Source organism: Sceloporus occidentalis, unplaced genomic scaffold (assembly GCF_023333645.1).
Source record: "Sceloporus occidentalis isolate IW3139 unplaced genomic scaffold, rSceOcc1.0.p SCAF_9, whole genome shotgun sequence".
NCBI lineage: Eukaryota > Metazoa > Chordata > Lepidosauria > Squamata > Phrynosomatidae > Sceloporus > Sceloporus occidentalis.
Window position 1 is genome coordinate 620,389 of NW_028316989.1, and position 18,104 is coordinate 638,492.

Genomic DNA, 18,104 nt, shown 5'->3' on the forward strand with positions numbered 1-18,104 from the left:
TTTTTCCTTTGGCTTCATAGGAAGTGTTGTGTGCCTGGAGGCCGATCTGTTGGCACTTAACTCTTGACCTGAGAACTGGGGTGCTAGAAACAGGCCCCAGTTATCAGCTGCCTGTTGTCCAAATATCTGGGCACACGGCCCTCCCTGCTTTGACCAGCAGCAGTTTTGAAATGGAGGGAAGCATCCCATGCAGTGAGCAAAAGCTCTATGTTTGTCTCTCTCCAAAGACTAGTCCATCATTAAAATGACCTGAGAATGCAGGATGTTTCCCGTTCCTTCAAAATGTGGGTGTTTTATAGGAGATTTTAGAAGCGTTGGGGAGATTTCTTCCGCCAGGAGCTACAAGGCTGAAATGTGACTCAGTCGTAGTTCAAGCCAGCTTTTTCCTCCTCCTCCTCCTCCTCCACCTTCTTCTCTTTCCCCTTCTTCCTCTTCTTTTTGGCACTTAATGGTAGAAGTTCAGGGTGTGACATTTCCCACTTACGGGAGGCATGGTGCACCCCAAATGTTGGGGTGAAAGAAGGTCCTCAAACTTGGATTGAGGCAAGGTGTTTCCCAGGCATGCCTTTGCTTCTGTGCCGGCTGACTTTGCTCACTAGCATGCATGCAAGGAAAACAGCCATTGACGCTAAAATAGGATAACAACATGTTCTGGTCTTTGGATGGAAAACGATGCAGCAAAGCCTTTTGGCGACGGGGAGAAATGTGTTGCTGCCGGTGTCCTCTCAGCGAGGGAACCTTTCTTGCTGCAGCGAAAACTTATTTGAACACTTCCCGCCGCCAGCCGCGTCAGTGGCTGAGTCACGTGGCCTGGGACTGCATCTCCGTGGAACGTAGCAGGAGGTGTGACCGTGTAGACAACGTAGTGGTGGAGATCTCCCACATCATCGTGCCAGGGCTTCCAGGTTGCATCAGAGGGAGCGGGACCGAGAAAGGAGGGAATGGGGCGACGGGTTGCTTGCATTTCTGTGCCGCCCGGTTCGGCCCAGCGCTGCGCTCACCTAAGAAGGGCGCTTCGCTCTGAGGAGATGATGCTCGGGTGCCAAAAACTGTAGCCTTGAGAGAGAGCGAGAGAGAGAGGGCCAGAAACAGCGCAAGGGAAGAAGGCGCACATGAGAGAGAGAGAGAGAGAGGGACACAGTTGGCCACTGCCATGTTTCCATGCTCCTCTTTTGCAGGGAGCGTCACGAGTTCCTTGCGCCAAACAGTCAAGCGGGGTCATCTGAGGTAGTTCCTTGGATGTCTGCAGCAGGGGTGGGATGAATTGGGGCGATAAACCCTCCAGAATCTGCAGAACTCGAGAGCTTTGGGGAGCAGGTTTTTCCTTGCTCACGCGCATGTGTGCCTGCTGGAGAGGGCGATTCTAAAAGAACATATGCACCAATATTTTCACGTATCTGTGCATATAGGGGACCTTGTGTTGTTTTGGAAGGGCTTCCCAGAGCCAAAGGCCTTCCTCCCTGTGAGCCCTGGCTGGGGTGCACTTTGGTGCCCTGTTTGCAGAGGGGAGCAGTACGCTCCTGGCTCCCAGTGCCTGCCTCGCCGCAGCCTCCCTGGCCATGTACGTGCGATGTGCAGGAGGGATAATGGCCCCCACAGCTGTTCGGAGAGGGGAGGGGGAGGTCTGTGTCGGCTGAATAACTGGAGCAGTGTTGCCTCCTCTCTCTGCAACCCAGCGGCCCCCTTCTTCCTTCATGGTGCCGTGCGCTTCCCTCTGGATTCCTCCATGCTTCCTTTTCCTGGGGCCTCCCTGCCTTTGGTTCTCTCTCGGTGGCTTCTGCAAATGTAAGTCCTCCCTGGCTCTGTCTGTGTGCTTCCCTCTCTGCTTCCTGCCTCTCTCTCTGCCTCTCTCTTGCCCTGCAGTTTTCCAAGATGTCTGTCTGTCTCCTTTGTGTTAGTGGAGAAGTGGCGGATGGGTCCTCCCCACCCTTCTCCGCCTTCCATGGTGAGCAGTTAGCCCAATCCAGCTTTTCCACCCAGTTGTTGTTGTGCCCAGGGCTGGTGTGTATGTGAGCGAGTGTGTGCCTGCTTGCCTGCCTCCTGGCCGAGTTCACAGATGAGATTTGTGTGCATGTGCCATCTTTGGCCAAAGCGGATTCTCAGCAGCTCTGGGGCTGAGCTGGAGGAGGAAATAATGGGGGCACTGCTGGGGGGAAGCTCACTGCAAGCGCCGCCGTGGCACACACCAACCTTTTGTGCTCCTCTGTCCACATTTTTTCCTGGCATTTTCCTGGAACAGAGCACAGTGTAGCTGCGAGAGAAGGTCTGTAGACAGCAGCCCCAAAGCCCAAAGAGGGGATGGGGGAGAAAAAGGAGACAAGAGTGTCTTGGTTTGCCATGAGGGGGGTCACTGTCATCTCGTGATAGAGATATATTTTTCCTTCCCTTTAAAGTCTTGCAACGGTGCAGTGGAGTTTTCCTGGAATTGCATGAAACCACAAATGGCTGCTAACTTTTAAAAGTAGCTAGGGCTGAATTGGAACTTCTTCCAAAATCCTTGAAGGGATTTTCCTTCTAATGTTGGCAGCTTAATGTATTTTTTAAAAAATAACAATAAAAAGGAATGTACTGTTTTAACATTAGAGGAGAGAGGCAGCCATTCTTCCTCTCCCTTTTGTTATTTTTTTCTGTCTTTCACATCAAAACCTATAGTGGAGGCAGGATATTTTTGTATTAAAAATTGTCTTTAAAATATATATATATATATAGTCTTTGGGTTATTACATCCTTCCAGGATTGTTTGGCCCAGGGAGAGGGCATGCGGAATAACAACAGATCCTTGCTGTGAGATCCCCATGCAAGAGGGATCTTTGTCTGCGGAGGACGGAGGAAGACGGAAGGGTTTTGTGCTGATCATGGGGTTTTTGCAAAGGATGGGTGGGTTGGTGGGAGGAGGGTGGGAGGTGAACGCACAAAAGACTCTGGTAGACTCTGCTTTTGCTGCTGCTTCTGGGAAGAAACAAAGGAGCAGATGCGGGGGACCATTGGTATCTTGGTGTTTTTAAGCAAATGGACACATTTGATACATTCCTTGCTCAAAAAATAAAATAAAAATTAAGGTGTGACCCATAAATTATGGCTGCATTACATTGCAATTCTAGGATTGTAAAAGCACACCCTACTTGGTTGCTGGGACTGGTCCCCAGTTTGCAATTTTTGAATTTGCCTGGATGCGTCTCTCATATATATATATATGAGCATCCCCTTCCCCATTTTCTGCTTCAGCTCAGCCTCTTGAATAAGAATTTATTATTTATTTTTTACCAAATGCACTCTTTGGGAGCACAGATCCAGGGAGGAAATGCCCCAGATTGGTAGAACGTGGTTCAAAACTTGGCAAGCTCCTTTGGGTTCATGGGTCAGGAGGGTGACCTTGACTTCTGCACACTGAGAAGAAGGTTTCGGCACGCGCGGAGGGGGAATCCGTGTTTTGTACCCAGAGGGTTCCTTGCTCTGGAATCCCCCCAATGGCATGGAAGTAAGTCCACATGTGCCCCGGAGCTGTGCCTTGTGGCAATAGCTTTGCAGAACACTTCTTCTGACAAGCGGGAGAGGAGCAGATGCAATGCGATGGCCTTGCTCTCCACAAAGTGCTCCAGAGGAATCGGAGAGGGTTTGCGTTGCGAGGAATTGTTGCAGATTGTTCTGCAGATTTTATCTGGTCAGAAATAAAAAGTTGCGCCGCCTCTTTCAGAGGAAATAGAGTCGTTCTCTCTGACATATTGAGTTTCTCAAGTTCCGGCGGCGCAGATTCCTTTCAGGGGTCAACCCAGGTGATACTCTCCCTCAATGCTATCCATGTTCGAGAGGGGACAGGGGGAGCATTGCACCTGCTTCTCAGACAGTGTGGATCCTTGCAAAGGTGTGCAGCTCTGACCCTCTGATGTTCCCCTGATATCTGTGGGACTAGGTATGTTCTCCTCCTGTAACTGGGAGAAGGAGGCTTGGAGAGACATGGCCCCTAAAGATCCTTCATTCCTTCTCTCTCTGAGGCTCTGACCTTTCTAACCCAGGCTTTCCAAGTTCAAGCAGTTGAAGGATCTGTCTGCCAAGAAGCAGCATTGTCCCAAGCCCAAATGGACTTGGGACAATGGACAAGAAGCACCAAATGGACAAGAAGCACCATTTCCCAAGCTCAAATCTTCTTCAGGGGCTGGAAAATATGATCACACTTGGCATCTCTTTGCAACATTCTGAGTAAGCAGCACTTAGGGACACGGACCACTGCGGTACACAGAGATAGGCCATGGGTCCATCTAGCACAGTGTTGCCTGCACAGGTTGGCAGTACTTTCCCAGGCTTTCTTGGCCATACCTGGAGGTACTCCCTGTGGTTGAATCATGGACCTTCCCCCTTGTAAACTGTTGCATTGGGCTTTTTGGTGCCTTGTACATGTCCCTATGGAAGTGACGGGACATTTTGGTCCAACTGCCAAATGTCCACATTGAGTGCAAGGTGGAGAGAGTGTAGTGCATGTGGTGCCATGAAGCATGGGTGCACATATTGTGCATGGCTGTGAAATGTGAGTCTCTTGTCTTGTGCATGGATGCATCTGCACATGGCATTCAGTGACACATGAAGTGTCTTGATTCAGTTGCGCAACATCGCCATCCAACACAAGGTTTGCATTGCATAGTTAAGGCAATGTGGAGAAACTGCACATGCAGAGATTTACACTCTGCCCCCTTGACAAAGGGCCTCCTCCAGAGTCTCCTGGTGCAACATTGCCACCCAATACAAGGGTTGCATTGCACAACTAATGTTCCACACACAGAGTCTGCCACTTTGATGAAGGGCTTCCTCCAGCTTCTCCTGGTGCAACATTACCATCCAACACAAGGGTTGCATTGCACAATTAGTGCCTAGCTTCACACAGAAAGAGATTTATGCCCTGCCACCTTGACGAAGGGCCTCCTCCAGCCTCTCCTGGTGTTGGGCAGCCTTTTTCTCCAACAACTTCCTTCCTTCCAGGCTGCTGCTGCTGCTGCTGCTGCACTTGGGGGCCTTTTTCCTCTTGTGGCCATTGCCTGAGCTGGCACACTTTTGCTGGTGTTTTGCACCAGCAGCATTGTAGCTATTGTGTTCCCAAACCCCCTTGCAAATATCTAAGCCCCCTTTTCATACATGGACATGGCTGGGGATCGTGTCTAGACTAGGAGACCTTCGGCTTAAGAAAGTGAGAAAGTAGTTTTTGACTTATGGTGACTCTAAGATGACCCAAGGGTTTTATCTTCTGTTTCTCCCCTGCAAATAAAGCCATTTCCCCATCTGCTTCCTCTCGCACCCTTGACCGTGTCCCTCCCATCAAGGAAGGGGCTTTTTCGGTGTTGGCACCCATGTGCCGGAAACTTGGTCCTTAGGGAGATCTTTTGGAACCGTTCTCTGCTTTTTGTGAGCTCCGATCTCACTGAATGTGTCTTTGTGTTGCTGCTGTGAGTTACAGTTTGCATTTGTTTTAACTCTACAGTGATGATGAATGGGGACGATTAATGGTTTTTTTTAAAAATAGTTTCATTGGGGAGTGGCTTTCCCTGGTACATAAAAACAGGATGAAAATTTTAAGCCTCAGTCAAATAAAAGAGGGAAGAAGAGTGCAAAGCTGGTGGCCTGTCTCCAACTTTGGGGTTTTTCTTGGTGTATAAAATTTCTTTGTGGCTGTAACTTCATAGCAGGGGAATAGGTGACCCTTTTGGGGACAATCAAATGGGTAGCCGCTTTGCACTTCCAAGGAGTGTTTTCATAGAATCATAGAATCATAGAATCATAGAGTTGGAAGAGACCACAAGGGCCATCCAGTCCAACCCCATTCTGCCATGCAGGAAATCCAAATCAAAGCATCCCCAACAGATGGCCATCCAGCCTCTGTTTAAAGACCTCCAAGGAAGGAGACTCCACTACACTCCGAGGGAGTGCATTCCACTGTCGAAAAGCCCTTACTGTCAGGAAGTTCTTCCTAATGTTGAGGTGGAATCTCTTTTCCTGGAGCTTGCATCCATTGTTCCGGGTCCTGTTCTCTGGAGCAGCAGAAAACAAGCTTGCTCCCTCCTCAATATGACATCCCTTCAAATATTTAAACAGGGCTATCATATCACCTCTTAACCTTCTCTTCTCCAGGCTAAACATCCCCAGCTCCCTGAGTCGTTCCTCATAGGGCAAGGTTTCCAGACCTTTCACCATTTTAGTCGCCCTCCTCTGGACACGCTCCAGTTTATCAATGTCCTTTTTGAATTGTGGTGCCCAGAACTGGACACAATATTCCAGGTGGGGCCTGCGCAGAGCAGAATACAGTGGCACTATTACTTCTCTTGATCTAGACACTATACTTTTATCGATGCAGCCTAAAATTGCATTGGCCTTTTTAGCTGCCGCATCGCACTGTTGACTCATGTTCAACTTGTGGTCTACTTGGACTCCCAGATCCCTTTCACATGTACTTTCATTCAGCCATGTGTCTCCCATCCTATATCTGTGCATTTCATTTTTCTGCCCTAAGTGCAGTACCTTACATTTCTCTGTGTTGAATTTCATTTTGTTAGCTTTGGCCCAGCTTTCTAGTCTATTCAGGTCATTTTGAATCTTGATCCTGTCCTCTGGGGTATTAGCTATTCCCCCTAATTTGGTGTCATCTGCAAATTTGATAAGTATGCTCCCAATTCTGTCATCCAGGTCATTGATAAAGATGTTGAATAGCCCTGGGCCCAGGACAGAGCCCTGTGGGACCCCACTGGTCACTTCTCTCCAGGATGAAAAGGAGCCATTGTTGAGCATCCTTTGGCTTCGGCCGGTCAACCAATTACAGATCCATTTAACAGTTCCTTTGTCTAGCCCACATTTTACAAGCTTGTTTGCAAGAATGTCATGGGAAACCTTGTCAAAGGCCTTACTGAAATCAAGATATACTATATCCACAGCATTCCCTTCATCTACCAAGCTAGTAATTTTATCAAAGAAAGATATCAGATTTGCCTGGCATGACTTGTTTCTCTGAGACCCATGTTGACTTTCTGTGATTATGGCATTGCTTTCTAGATGTTCACAGACTCTCTCTTTAATGATCTGCTCTAGAATCTTTCCTAGTATTGATGTCAGACTGACTGGACGATAATTGTTGGGATCCACTTTTTTCCCCCTTTTTGAAGATGCGGACGTTTGCCCTCCTCCAGTCTGCATGCTTATCTGGGGCAAATGCAGAGGAGGCCAGGGATTACCAAGAGACAATGTCTTTCTGGCTTTCAGTAGTCCATAGTGGAGGTCCCATAAGCAGGGTTTTGCTTTGGGAAGGGGCCACAAAGCTTTATCTGGCATTCCTGTCCCTTATCACTTGCCTGAGCTGTCACACCCCAGCTGTGTGTAAGAGTAATGGCAAGGGGAATGCCACCTGGCCTGGGGTGGTAAATAATAATAATAATAATAATAATAATAATAATAATAGGAATAGCATTTACATTTCTATACCACTTCATAGTGAACTCAGCACACTCTGGGTTTTAGTGTGAAATTTCCGGGATCTGTCCAAGGCGATGCACCTCTTTTGGGGACGGGGTGCGACACCTTGGACAGTTCCTTTCTGACAAACCCCAGAGCGCTGGCTTGGGGAGATTCCTTGCTGTTTTATGTTCCTTCTCTTGCATGGGGAGAGAGTTAGCCTGTTGGTGTGACTTGTGTTCTTTATGGGGATGACCTTTAGGAGTGATTGCTTTGCCCAGTAGGAAGGGAAACCCTAAGGAAAGGGCTGTGCTTACTTGTTCCATTCGGAAACAGAGAGTGTGAGTGAGAGAGGGAGCTTTCATGCTACACAATTAAAGAACTATGCTTCCACAGTAATCCATAGGTTACAGCTACGTTGCATTCCACTGTTGTAGTGGAAGTGTAGTGCAAGAGCTGTGTGGTGTGAAAGGGCTCCAGGTGAGAGACACAGCTCTCAAGGAGTTGTGTTTGTGATTGATAAGACTTAGGTCCAGCTTGTCATCTTGAATTAGGGCTTTAAGGGGACATCCAGTGAATGTTGAGCAGCCCCAGTCAGAGAGCTCTAGCAGTCAGGCTTGTGCTGGCCCCTGTTTGGAGATGGGAGCTTTGCCAGATTGGATGTGTGTTGTATTGGGTTCAGAACTGTTGTTGTTTGATCTATAGTCTGCAAACTGATTTCAACCGTTGTGACTGTGTTTGATGTGCTCACTCGCAAGCCAAGGAAGTGGTGCACTGGCTGGCAGGCAAGGGAGCGGAACAGTCAAGCCCCGGCAGGCTTCTCCAGGGAGGAACTGCTGCCCCATGGCCTTTGCAGGAGCCGAGATACTCTCTGTAGGTGCAAATACTCTGCCATAGCTATGGACGTGTGCAACCCCCCATCCTTACTTCTCATCCCCCTACACACAATGCTATGAGCCCTTGAAAAGTAGCTCTGGGTTCCATTCTGCTTTGAGTCTCATTCAGGAGAAAGGTGGAGCTCTGCTAGAAGGTTGGCCGGGTGGAAGAGCCAAGAAAGCCGGTCTAGCCGCTGCTTGTGTCTCTTCCAAGTCGGTCAGGGATCCGGCAGCAGCTGCTTGGCCCTTCTCCCAGGGGCTGCTTAGCATTCCTGGTGGCCCGCACAGTCTGCCTGTCCTTGCTACTGGTGCAGCTTGCCTGCAAGCAGAAAAGGAGTGTGCATGTGCGCCTCTGTGCGTCTATGTGTATGTTGCGGGAGCAACAGGCATAGCTCACGCTGCTGGCACATTGCCCCAAAGTTTCTGGTAGGAGTGGGATGAATATTCACCACTACTCCTTTCTGGGCCAAAAATGAGTTACTCAACAACTGGGAAACTCATTTGAGAAGAACAACCCAGAGGTATGGGTTTTGCACCTGGTATTTGCACAACTCAAAGTGCTTTTGCGAGACCATTCTGTGTAGGAGTACATGTGGGGTTTGGGGCATTACAACATTGGGTTTTGTGTGAGAAACAAGCTTTTCCTGATGGTAGAAGAAGATCTGAGTAGTAGTAACAGGGCCCTGTTTTGCTTGGTGTAGTTTTTCTAAAGGCCATGGCTTTATACTGTCTGATTATACAGACAGCAGAAATGGATTGGAAGATAGAGGCTTTTGGTTCAACTAAATGCTTGCTTGCAGGAGATGCAAGAAGTAGCTTTCTGAGGCAGCTGTTACTGGGAAATGAAAAGTGTTGTCATGTTTCAGGGGAGTAATCTTTTGAAGGAGTGGATTATTGAACGGCTGGAAATATTTCCTTTGAACCTGGCTATATTGTTCAAGGTAGTTTACCTTTGTTGTTGTGTGCCTTCAAGTCATTTCCCACTTATGGCGATCCTAAGGAGAACCTATCATGGGGTTTTCTTGGTAAGATTTCTTCAAAGGAGGTTTCCCATTGCCTTCCTCTGAGGCTGAGAGAGAGAAAGGCTGAGAGAGTATGATTTGCTCAATGTCATCCAGTGGGTTTCCATGGCCAAGCTGAGAATCAAACCCTGGTTTCCAGCGCTCAAACTGCACCAGATCCTACCTGTTCTTGGAAGCTAAGCAAGGTCAGATGTGGTTAGTACAGAGATGGGAGACCCCCAGAAAATCCCAAGCTCTGTTAGGCTATATTTCAGAGGAAGGAACTGGCAAAACTCCCTCTGAGAGTCCTTTGCCTAAGAAAATCCTGGGAAATCTGTGGGGTCCCCATAAGCCTGCAGGCAACTTGAAGGCACATATGCACACACACACAAATGCAAACCAGGGCCCTGTCTTGCTTGGTGTCATTTTCCCAAAGCAAAGCCTATATAAAGAAGAGAGGCCATGCAGGGCAAGAGACTTGGCCAGAATGGTGAGAACGGGAGAGACGCCTGTCCAAGTTGTACGTTTTTGGGCTGTTTGTTGACTGTGTCGGCTTCATCCTGGCCAGTGGCCAGAGGAGGAGGGTCCCAAGCCAAGTGGCATCTCATATCGATCCTCTGACTGCTCTTAAATGGGAGTTGCTGGTGCTTTTGAGGAAGGCTCTCCCTTATCAACACTTGTGATACTGTGGTCATATTTTCTCCAGCTGGGTTACACAAATGGGAAGAACTAAATGGGACCCTGAAAAAAATGTGTAAAAAATTGGGAAAGGACTTGCAAATAGATAATTCCTTTAGGCTAAAGTCAGTAAAGGTGAGAGGAGAAAAGGGTAAAAAGTGAGAGGAGAAAAGAAAAGAAAGGGCATTTCAGGGGGGCCTTCTTCGTCCTCCTCCACATCTTTGCCAGCAGCAGTTTGACCAGGCAGAGTGCATGGAGGCAGGTCGGAGACTCCTGCTGCCCACTTGCCTCCACAATGTCCAGCCAAGCCGCCATGCTTCTACCACCATCGAAGAATAGCCTGGCAACGACTGGTCAGTGTGAAGGCAGATGGGCAGGGACTCCTCTTGCCACCTACCTGCCTCCAGGCTGCCTGGTTGAGCTGCCATGCTGCCACTTCTGCCAAAGAGCTGGAGGAGGAGGACCTGCCAGGTGAGAGAGGGAGAAGACTCCTTTTCCTGCCCCACCAGCAAACCCAGAACGTCGGCACCCTTCCCACCCTCCTCTGGTGTGGTCAGACCCCCCACATTCCCTTATTGACAGATTCCCCTATGGACTGGGCTCTTTCTTTTTCCTCCCTGGAAGAGACTTGTGTGTCCATCAGTCCTTTTGGCACTCATCTGTTCTGTTTCTCTCTCCTCTCCCCCTTCCCTGCTTTGTCTTTCTAGACTGCTTTGGAGGGCAGTTTGGTTGATGGACTCCAAACAGGCCAAATGGAAGAGGGGCCATTTAGCCATGCTGAAGAAAGAAGGCTGAGCGAAGGCTGTGGGCCCAGACTGGCCAATGGAGGGGAGGAGCAAATGGACGGAAGAGGAGGCGGCAGCGAAGGAGGAGGAGGAGGCGCCATGTTGATGGAAGGAGGCCCCCGGCTGGGTGGCCCATGCACTGAACAAGTGGCCCACTGGGAGAGAATACCACTAGCAGCCCCAAAACATGGCGGCCCCCCTCTTGCCTCCTCTTCTTCTTCCTCCTGCAATGCCAACTTGGAAGATGCTCAGAACTTGGTGGCATTCTCGGCGGCGGCAGAGGCAGCCATGTCTTCACAGGGTTTGGCCCCGCTGGCCTCCCCTTCCCTGCTGAGCATGCGGCTGTATGAGAAATTCAACGCTGAGATGAAGGCAGCGGATAATCCGTCGGCATCCCTGCCTTCCGAGGGCTTCCCCAGTTTGGAGGATCTGAACACCCTCAAGGCTGCCCTGGCACTGGCGAAACACGGCATGAAGCCACCCAACTGCAACTGTGATGGGCCGGAGTGTCCGGACTACCTGGAGTGGCTGGAGAGGAAGATCAAGTCGGCTGGTGGACAGGAGCCGGGGGGCACCCCACAGCCTTTCAGCCAAGCTCAGCCGCCCCCTTCTTTCAACAACGGTGCTAATCATCTGGAGTGGGCGCCCTCTGCGGACGAGAAGCCAGCTCGGTGCCCCCTGGAGACCCTGCCCCTTTCCCAGAACGCCCTGAGCATTGCCAAGGAGAAGAACATTAGCCTCCAGACAGCCATCGCCATTGAAGCCCTCACCCAGCTCTCGGCAGTCCTTCCTGAGCCAGCCCCCCAGAGCCCTCCACGGACCGTGGTCTTTGCCCCCAAGGAGCAGCTGGCCCGGCCTCCCCTTTTCCCAGCCCACACCCCCAATTCGGTGCTATCGGGGTCTGCCTCCGGGCTGTATCAGGCTCCAGCCTTGAAGCCACCCTACGGGAGCCAGGGCCTCCTCGCTGGGTCTCCTCTGCCCTCGCCGGCAGTGCCGCCATCCCCCTCCTGGCAGCAGGGAGCAAAGGTCACTCAGGATATGGCTCCCTACTGCCTTGACTCCTGCAATGGACACCCGGAGCCTTCAGGCCTCTTCGCCAACTCTGCCACCACCACCCCGCAAAAGGCAGATTTCCCTGATCTGTGGAGTGAAGATGAGGGCAAAGCAAAGAGCCAGCAGCGCTCCTGGGCCCTGAATGCCAGCCCACTGTCCTTGGCCAGTGACCCCATGGCTGGGCTGGAGCAGCTGCTGGGCAATACCACCATGGAGGGCATGCAGTCTGTCTTCAAGCGGCCAGAGGTGACACCAGAGAAAGTGAGGGTGGTCAAGCTGAAGGAGGAGCAACCAGTCCTGAAGAACGAGAACTGTGGCTACCGCAAGCCATCCGCCTCTAGCCCTCAGCTGTCCCAGCTGCTTCAGGAGACCAACTTCCACAAGAAGGCCCAGAAGGCCCTGCAGCATCACCTCCACCACAAGCGCAGCCTCTTCTCAGACCAGAAGCCCCCTCAAGGAGGGAGCGCAGGGGGAGGGCCAGGACCACCGGCCCGCCAGGAGCATTTGCCTGCCTGGTGGGCTCCTAGCCCTCCGCCTCCGCAGTCCCCCAGAGGGGCAGAGAAGCCGACCAAGGAGAGGAGGAGGAAGACTCAGCTGGAGAAGAATGGTCCAGGGAAGCCGCTCCGGAAGCCTGTCCAGATCAAGAGGCCAAAGCAGAAGGATGCTCAGCCCCTTTTCTTGCCAGTGGCCCAGATCAGTCTGGAAGGCTTCCGCTCTGCCACTGCCACCATGACTCCTGAGGTGCTTCCTTCACAACAGCATCAGCATCAGCACTTGCTCTCCAGCACCCCGACCAAGCTTTTGCCTCCTCCAGCCCCCTCAACATCCACCCCTACGGAGCAGTCTCCCTTGCAGAAGCTACTTGAAAACAGACCCAACACTCAGGAAACCTGCCACCCCACCCAGGACGGCTACTTCCCAGAGAGTTCGTCCTGCCTTGCCGCTTCCTTGGCCTCTTCGGTCTCCCCCGGCCTTGCCCCCTGCTCCTCAGCTGCAGCTTGCAATGACGGGCGCAATGGAGATGCCACCCCAGACCCCACTCTTTTCTCCCAGAATCCCATCCCGGTGGAGGACAACCTGGAGGAGCTGATCCAGCAGTTTGAGGCAGAGTTTGGAGACAATTTTGGCTTTCAGAATCCCGAGCTTCCGGCAGCCCCGCTGCTCCTGGGCGATGGACTGCTTCCGGCGCCCCCGCCTTCACCGGCCCACCCACGCTCTTCTCTGTGCTGCTCTCCAGAGCCCCCGGGGGCCATGGGGGACGCCGGCCTCCCCTTGCCCCCTTCCTCCAAGGACCACATGTCTCCTCCGGTGGGGGACCCCAAGCCCTTCTCCCTCTTGCTCGGGGCCAGGCAGCCTTTTGAGAACCCCTTTGCGGCTCGGTCCCCCAAACAGATAAAAATAGAGTCTTCTGGTGCTATTACGGTGGTCTCCACCACGTGCTTTTACTCTGACGAAAACCAAAATGGGGACACTGCTTCCGTGGAGAGGACCCCGACCAAGGAGGAAGTGGTCCCACTCATGCCGACGCTCAGCGGGTTTCTGGAATCTCCCCTGAAATACCTGGACACCCCCACCAAAAGTTTGCTGGACACTCCGGCCAAGCGCGCCCAAGCAGAGTTTCCAACTTGCGACTGCGTGGGTGAGTCTGGGGTATATTTTCCCTATCCTCAACCTCTGTCTTTTGCAAAAAGCATAAATTAACAAATAAGGGGTGATTAAAACTTGAGTAGGAAGACTTTTAGTCAGTAGGAGCCCTGGAGGAGCAATGGTTAAGTGCCAGTATTGTGGCCATACACAGCTGCAAGGTTGTAAGTTCGATTCCAGACAGGGTTCGAGGCTCCACTCAGCCTTGCATCCTTCTGTACGTTGCTAAAATGAGTCCCCAGCTACAATTAGCTTACACATTGTAAACCACTTAGGGAGTGCTTAAGTGCACTGATAAACAGCATAGAAATACGCTTGCTGTTGCTAGAAATGTATGTGCTAGTCTTACGCAATACAGTCTTATGCATAGGTAGGCTTCAGCAGTTTGCATCATAGACTGTTTAAAATCAGGATGAAAATTCAGTGAATATTCACTTGCAAGGCAGATACCAGTCAACACTGATTGTCTTGTTGCTGATCTATCCCAGCGAATCTTAAAAAGCAGGGGTGGCTTTTTGGGGAGGGGAGTTGAAAGCTCTGCATCAATATTGATGCGGTGGTGGTTGTGGAGTCCCAAGCCCACTTTTGTCTGGGTAAGAAACTTCCCAGTATTATTATTTCAGTGATGTCCTGCCTTTCCCCCAAAAAACTGGACCTTAAGAGCCTAACAAAATTGTGTTGTTGTTGTTATATGTTGTGTGCTTTCAAATTGTTTCCTATCATGGGGTCTTCTTGGCAAGATTTGCTCAGGGGAGGTGTGCCATTGCCTTCCCCTGAGGCTGAGAGAGTGTGACTTATTGCCCAAGGTCTCCCAATGGGTTTCATGACCATGCAGGGAATCAAATCACATACTGCCTCAGAGCTTCCTTTCCTTTCTGGAGGTCTTTAAAGACCGCTTGGAGGGGCATCTTTCAGGAGTGCTTCAGCTGTGTATTCCTGTGTGGCAGAATGGGGCAGAACTAGATGACCCCTGGGGATCCCTTCATTAACACAGTTGGAAGGGACATTAATGTACACCTCTCTGTGTCTTCAATTGGGTGCAAAGGCATATCTGTGTGTGTCCTTTCTCCATGTAGGACAGAGGTGGGCAGAGTGCATCTCTGGGGTGAAATTAGGCCCCTGAGTTTCTTATTGAACTCTCCAGTTTCCCCAGATCTCTTTTTTTCCTTGCCTTCTCCTGTAAGCATGAATTCTCTTTTCTAAAAGCATCCAAGAGTAGCCATCATTTTTGACGCAGGCTGCAAAACACAACAACAATGACAGCGGTGCATTCTCCAAAAGCTGGAGTGGATACTTGGCCACTTACATTAAAAATAAAAAAAATTACTTTTCTGCATTTTTGGCAGTTTGTCTGACCCCCCCCCCCGCCCCCCGAGTATTTGAAAGAGCACAGAATCATGCTCCTGAACCTGCTGCACAGCTTGGACAGAGAGAAAAGGAGAGGGAAGGAGTACCCAGGAGGGGGGTTGGCCCCATAATAAAATCCGCCGTAATAAAATCCAGGGGTGGGGTGTGGGTTTGCCTGCTTCGCCCGTCCCATATTGATCTCTCCGTCTGGATGGCTGCTGTCCAGGGCAGAGAGGTTTTCACCTTCTCTTGGCTCCAGGGCACCAAGATGTGCCTGGAATAGAAATTAGGAGAAGGTATTGTCCAAGCCATTGTATACCCCACCACCATGTACGGGTGCGCAAGCTGGACTGTGAAGAAAGCAGAAAGGAATACAATCAATTTATTTGAGATGTGATGCTGGAGAAGAGTGCTGAGGATACCGTGGGCAGCCAAAAAGACAAACCAAAAGGTCCTAGAAGAGATCAAACCTGAACTCTTCCTGGGAGCCAAGATGATCAAGTCGAAGCTGTCGTACCTTGGGCACATCATGAGAAGACAAGACTAACTGGAAAAGTCAATAATGCTGGGAAAGGCGGAAGGGAGCAGAAAGTGAGGAAGGCCATGTGCTAAATGGATGGACTCTATTAAGGAGGTCATAGGTATGAATCTGCAAGAACCTAGAAGAATAATGGTCCATGTCATGTAGCAGAAACAAGCTTGCTCCCTCCTCAATATGACATCCCTTCAAATATTTAAACAGGGCTATCGTATCACCGCTTAACCTCTTTTCCAGGCTAAACATACCCTGCTCCCTAAGTCTCTCCTCAAAGGGCTTGGTGGTTTCCAGGCTTTTCACCATTTGCACAGATACTATCCTGTTGATGGAGAATCTTCCACTCTTGAACAGCACTTACTGTGAGGAAGGTCTTCTTAATGTTAAGCTGTAATCTCTTTTCCTGTACTTTGCACCCATTGTTCCATTGTGTCCTGTTCTCTGGAGCATCAGAAAACAAGCTTGCTCCAGCCTCAACATGACACCCCTTCAGATATTTAAACAGGGCTATCATATCACCTCTTAACCTATTCTTCTCCAGGCTAAAGATCCCCAGCTCCCTAAGTCGCTCCTCACAGGGCATGAAACCACACTGGCATTGGTGCGCACATGGGGGCTCACCATGGACCCCAGATCTCCCAAATAGTGGCTACAAGTCTCAGCTCATTTGCTAGTACTGAACATTGGGTTGTGGTTTCTTGCCTCTAAATTCCCAGAAGCCAGAGCATGGGGATCTCTAGTGCTGGAAGAGACCCCAAAGACCCTCCCTTTCAATTCCATCCTGCCATGCAGAAAGACACAGTCCAAGTCCTCCCTGGGACAGATGGCCATTCAGCCTCTGTTTGAAAACCTTCAGAGAAGGAGATGCCATCACTCTCCACTGAGGCAGCAGCGTCTTCCACCCTTGAGCAGCCCTTATGGCAGTGATGGCGAACCTTTTTCAGACCGAGTGCCCAAATTGCAACCCAAACCCACTTATTTATCACAAAGTGCCACATTCCTCTGTCTTTCTAGTAACAAACTTGTGAACTCTGTGCTGGAGTGACTTGAGTGTGTGCCCACAGAGAGGGCTCAGAGTGCCACCTCTGGCACGTGTGCCATAGGTTCGCCATCACTGCCTTATGGTCATGATGTTCTTCCTAATGTTGAGCTGGAATCTCTTTTCCTGTAGTTTGCATCCATTGTTCCGGGTGCAATCGCTCAGCCTCATAGGGAGGCAAGGGCAAACCCTCTCAACAAATTCTGCTAAGAAAACCCCACAATAGGTTCACCTTAGGGTTGCCATAAGCCAGAAGTGATTTGACGGTGCACAAATCCAAATGTCTTTATTTTTTAAAGGCCACAGATCATTACTGTAGGAATGTCCAGGCCAGGCCAGCCGTTGCTTTTGTGGACTTGTTTGCAAGGCCGATTCCAAGAGGCCGACTTCTTCCCCGGCCGCTGCAAAGCCACGCTGACTAATTGATCCTCCGTTGGGCAATGGTAGTGGAGATCGTGCCATCTGGTCGGTGGCAGACTGTGCCAGTTCTTTTCTGTTCTCCTCTGGAACTGGCCAAGATTTAAGCTCAGTTTGGAGGATTTCTGTGTTTTGTTGATCCCTTTATCATTTAAATAACCTGGCACCTCAGCCCAAAGTAGCCTGGCCAGAGCAAATACCCACCGGGCTACAAAAGAAAGGACCAGCTGCGTTTACACACAAACAGAGAAACCCAAAAGAGCAAATCACATTTGCAAGTGGCTTTCAGAAAGAAAGAGAAAAGCATCCTGTTTTGGCCCTGCTCACGGGGTTGGATTGCCTTTTTTGGGGGGGTTCCAAGAATAGAGTTAGGAAATTGGACATGATTCATGATCCACCGCTCAGACTTCCTCCTTGGAAAGAGGCACAGCACCTCACAATTTTCCTAAAGGCATTGCAGAGCTGGAAGGGACACCCAAGGGATACCTAGTCCAACCCTCTGTTGCATGTGCAAACTCTCTTCTGCTGCTTGGCATTAATACTGGGTCTTAGTCTGCAACTTCAAACATTTGTTATAGGGTTTGCATCATTTTACCTACATGATTTTTGTATTTTATGGTTTCTTTCCTCTTTGTTTTGTGAACCATTCAGAAGCCTGAATGGTGGTCCCAAATACCTTTGCTATAAGCCCAGGGTGGGCTAATCGCAGCCTGTGGGAGACCTTTTTTTATGGTTCCCCAAAGACCCCAACCTCTCAATATATATATATTTAAAAAACACAATTTTGGCATGAGGTGTGGGCAATGTTTGCTACAAAAGCACACAGGAAATCCTCCAAATGCATGAAACATAGCCCTGCCACAAACACCCCAGAACCCCATGCTACCCCCCAATAAATTTTCCTTATAAGCCCCTCTCAAAATGTAATGTAGTGCCACTTCCTGATGCCATTTTGAGAAGGGCTGCAGAGAAAGACCAAAATATTTTTGCTTGCTCTGGAGGCAGAGCATTCGCTGGAGTGGGAAGAATTGGCCCCCGGTTCCCACTCAGTTGCCCAGCTCTGCCTATGAAGGGTGAAAACCTTGAGATGAAGCAATTGCCTCATTTTCCCACTTTCTCTCTCCCCCTCCTCCCCCCAAACAGAGCAAATCATTGAGAAGGACGAGGGGCCATATTACACCCACCTGGGATCTGGACCAACTGTGGCATCCATCCGGGAACTCATGGAGGAAAGGTATGTCTCAACCCATAGACGCAGTCGAAAGGGACGGGAAGTGGATTGAGGCAAGGCTCAAGGGGCTGGGA

General features: G+C 50.2%; 1 protein-coding gene across 3 annotated transcripts in view; it reads left to right on the plus strand.

Annotated features, from left to right (window-relative positions):
• LOC149306643 (methylcytosine dioxygenase TET3-like) overlaps window positions 1-18,104 on the plus strand; it is a 53,684-nt gene that overhangs the window by 15,385 nt on the left and 20,195 nt on the right. For 2 of the 3 annotated variants that reach the window (XM_089539135.1, XM_089539136.1), the window contains exons 3-4: window positions 10,687-13,456; window positions 17,943-18,033. In XM_089539135.1, coding sequence (XP_089395261.1) covers window positions 10,732-13,456; window positions 17,943-18,033 — 2,816 coding nt within the window. In that variant the 5' untranslated portion in view covers window positions 10,687-10,731. Of the gene's footprint in view, window positions 1-1,707; window positions 1,786-10,686; window positions 13,457-17,942; window positions 18,034-18,104 lie in introns of those variants that run through there. The other variant, XM_089539137.1, reaches the window with a different exon arrangement.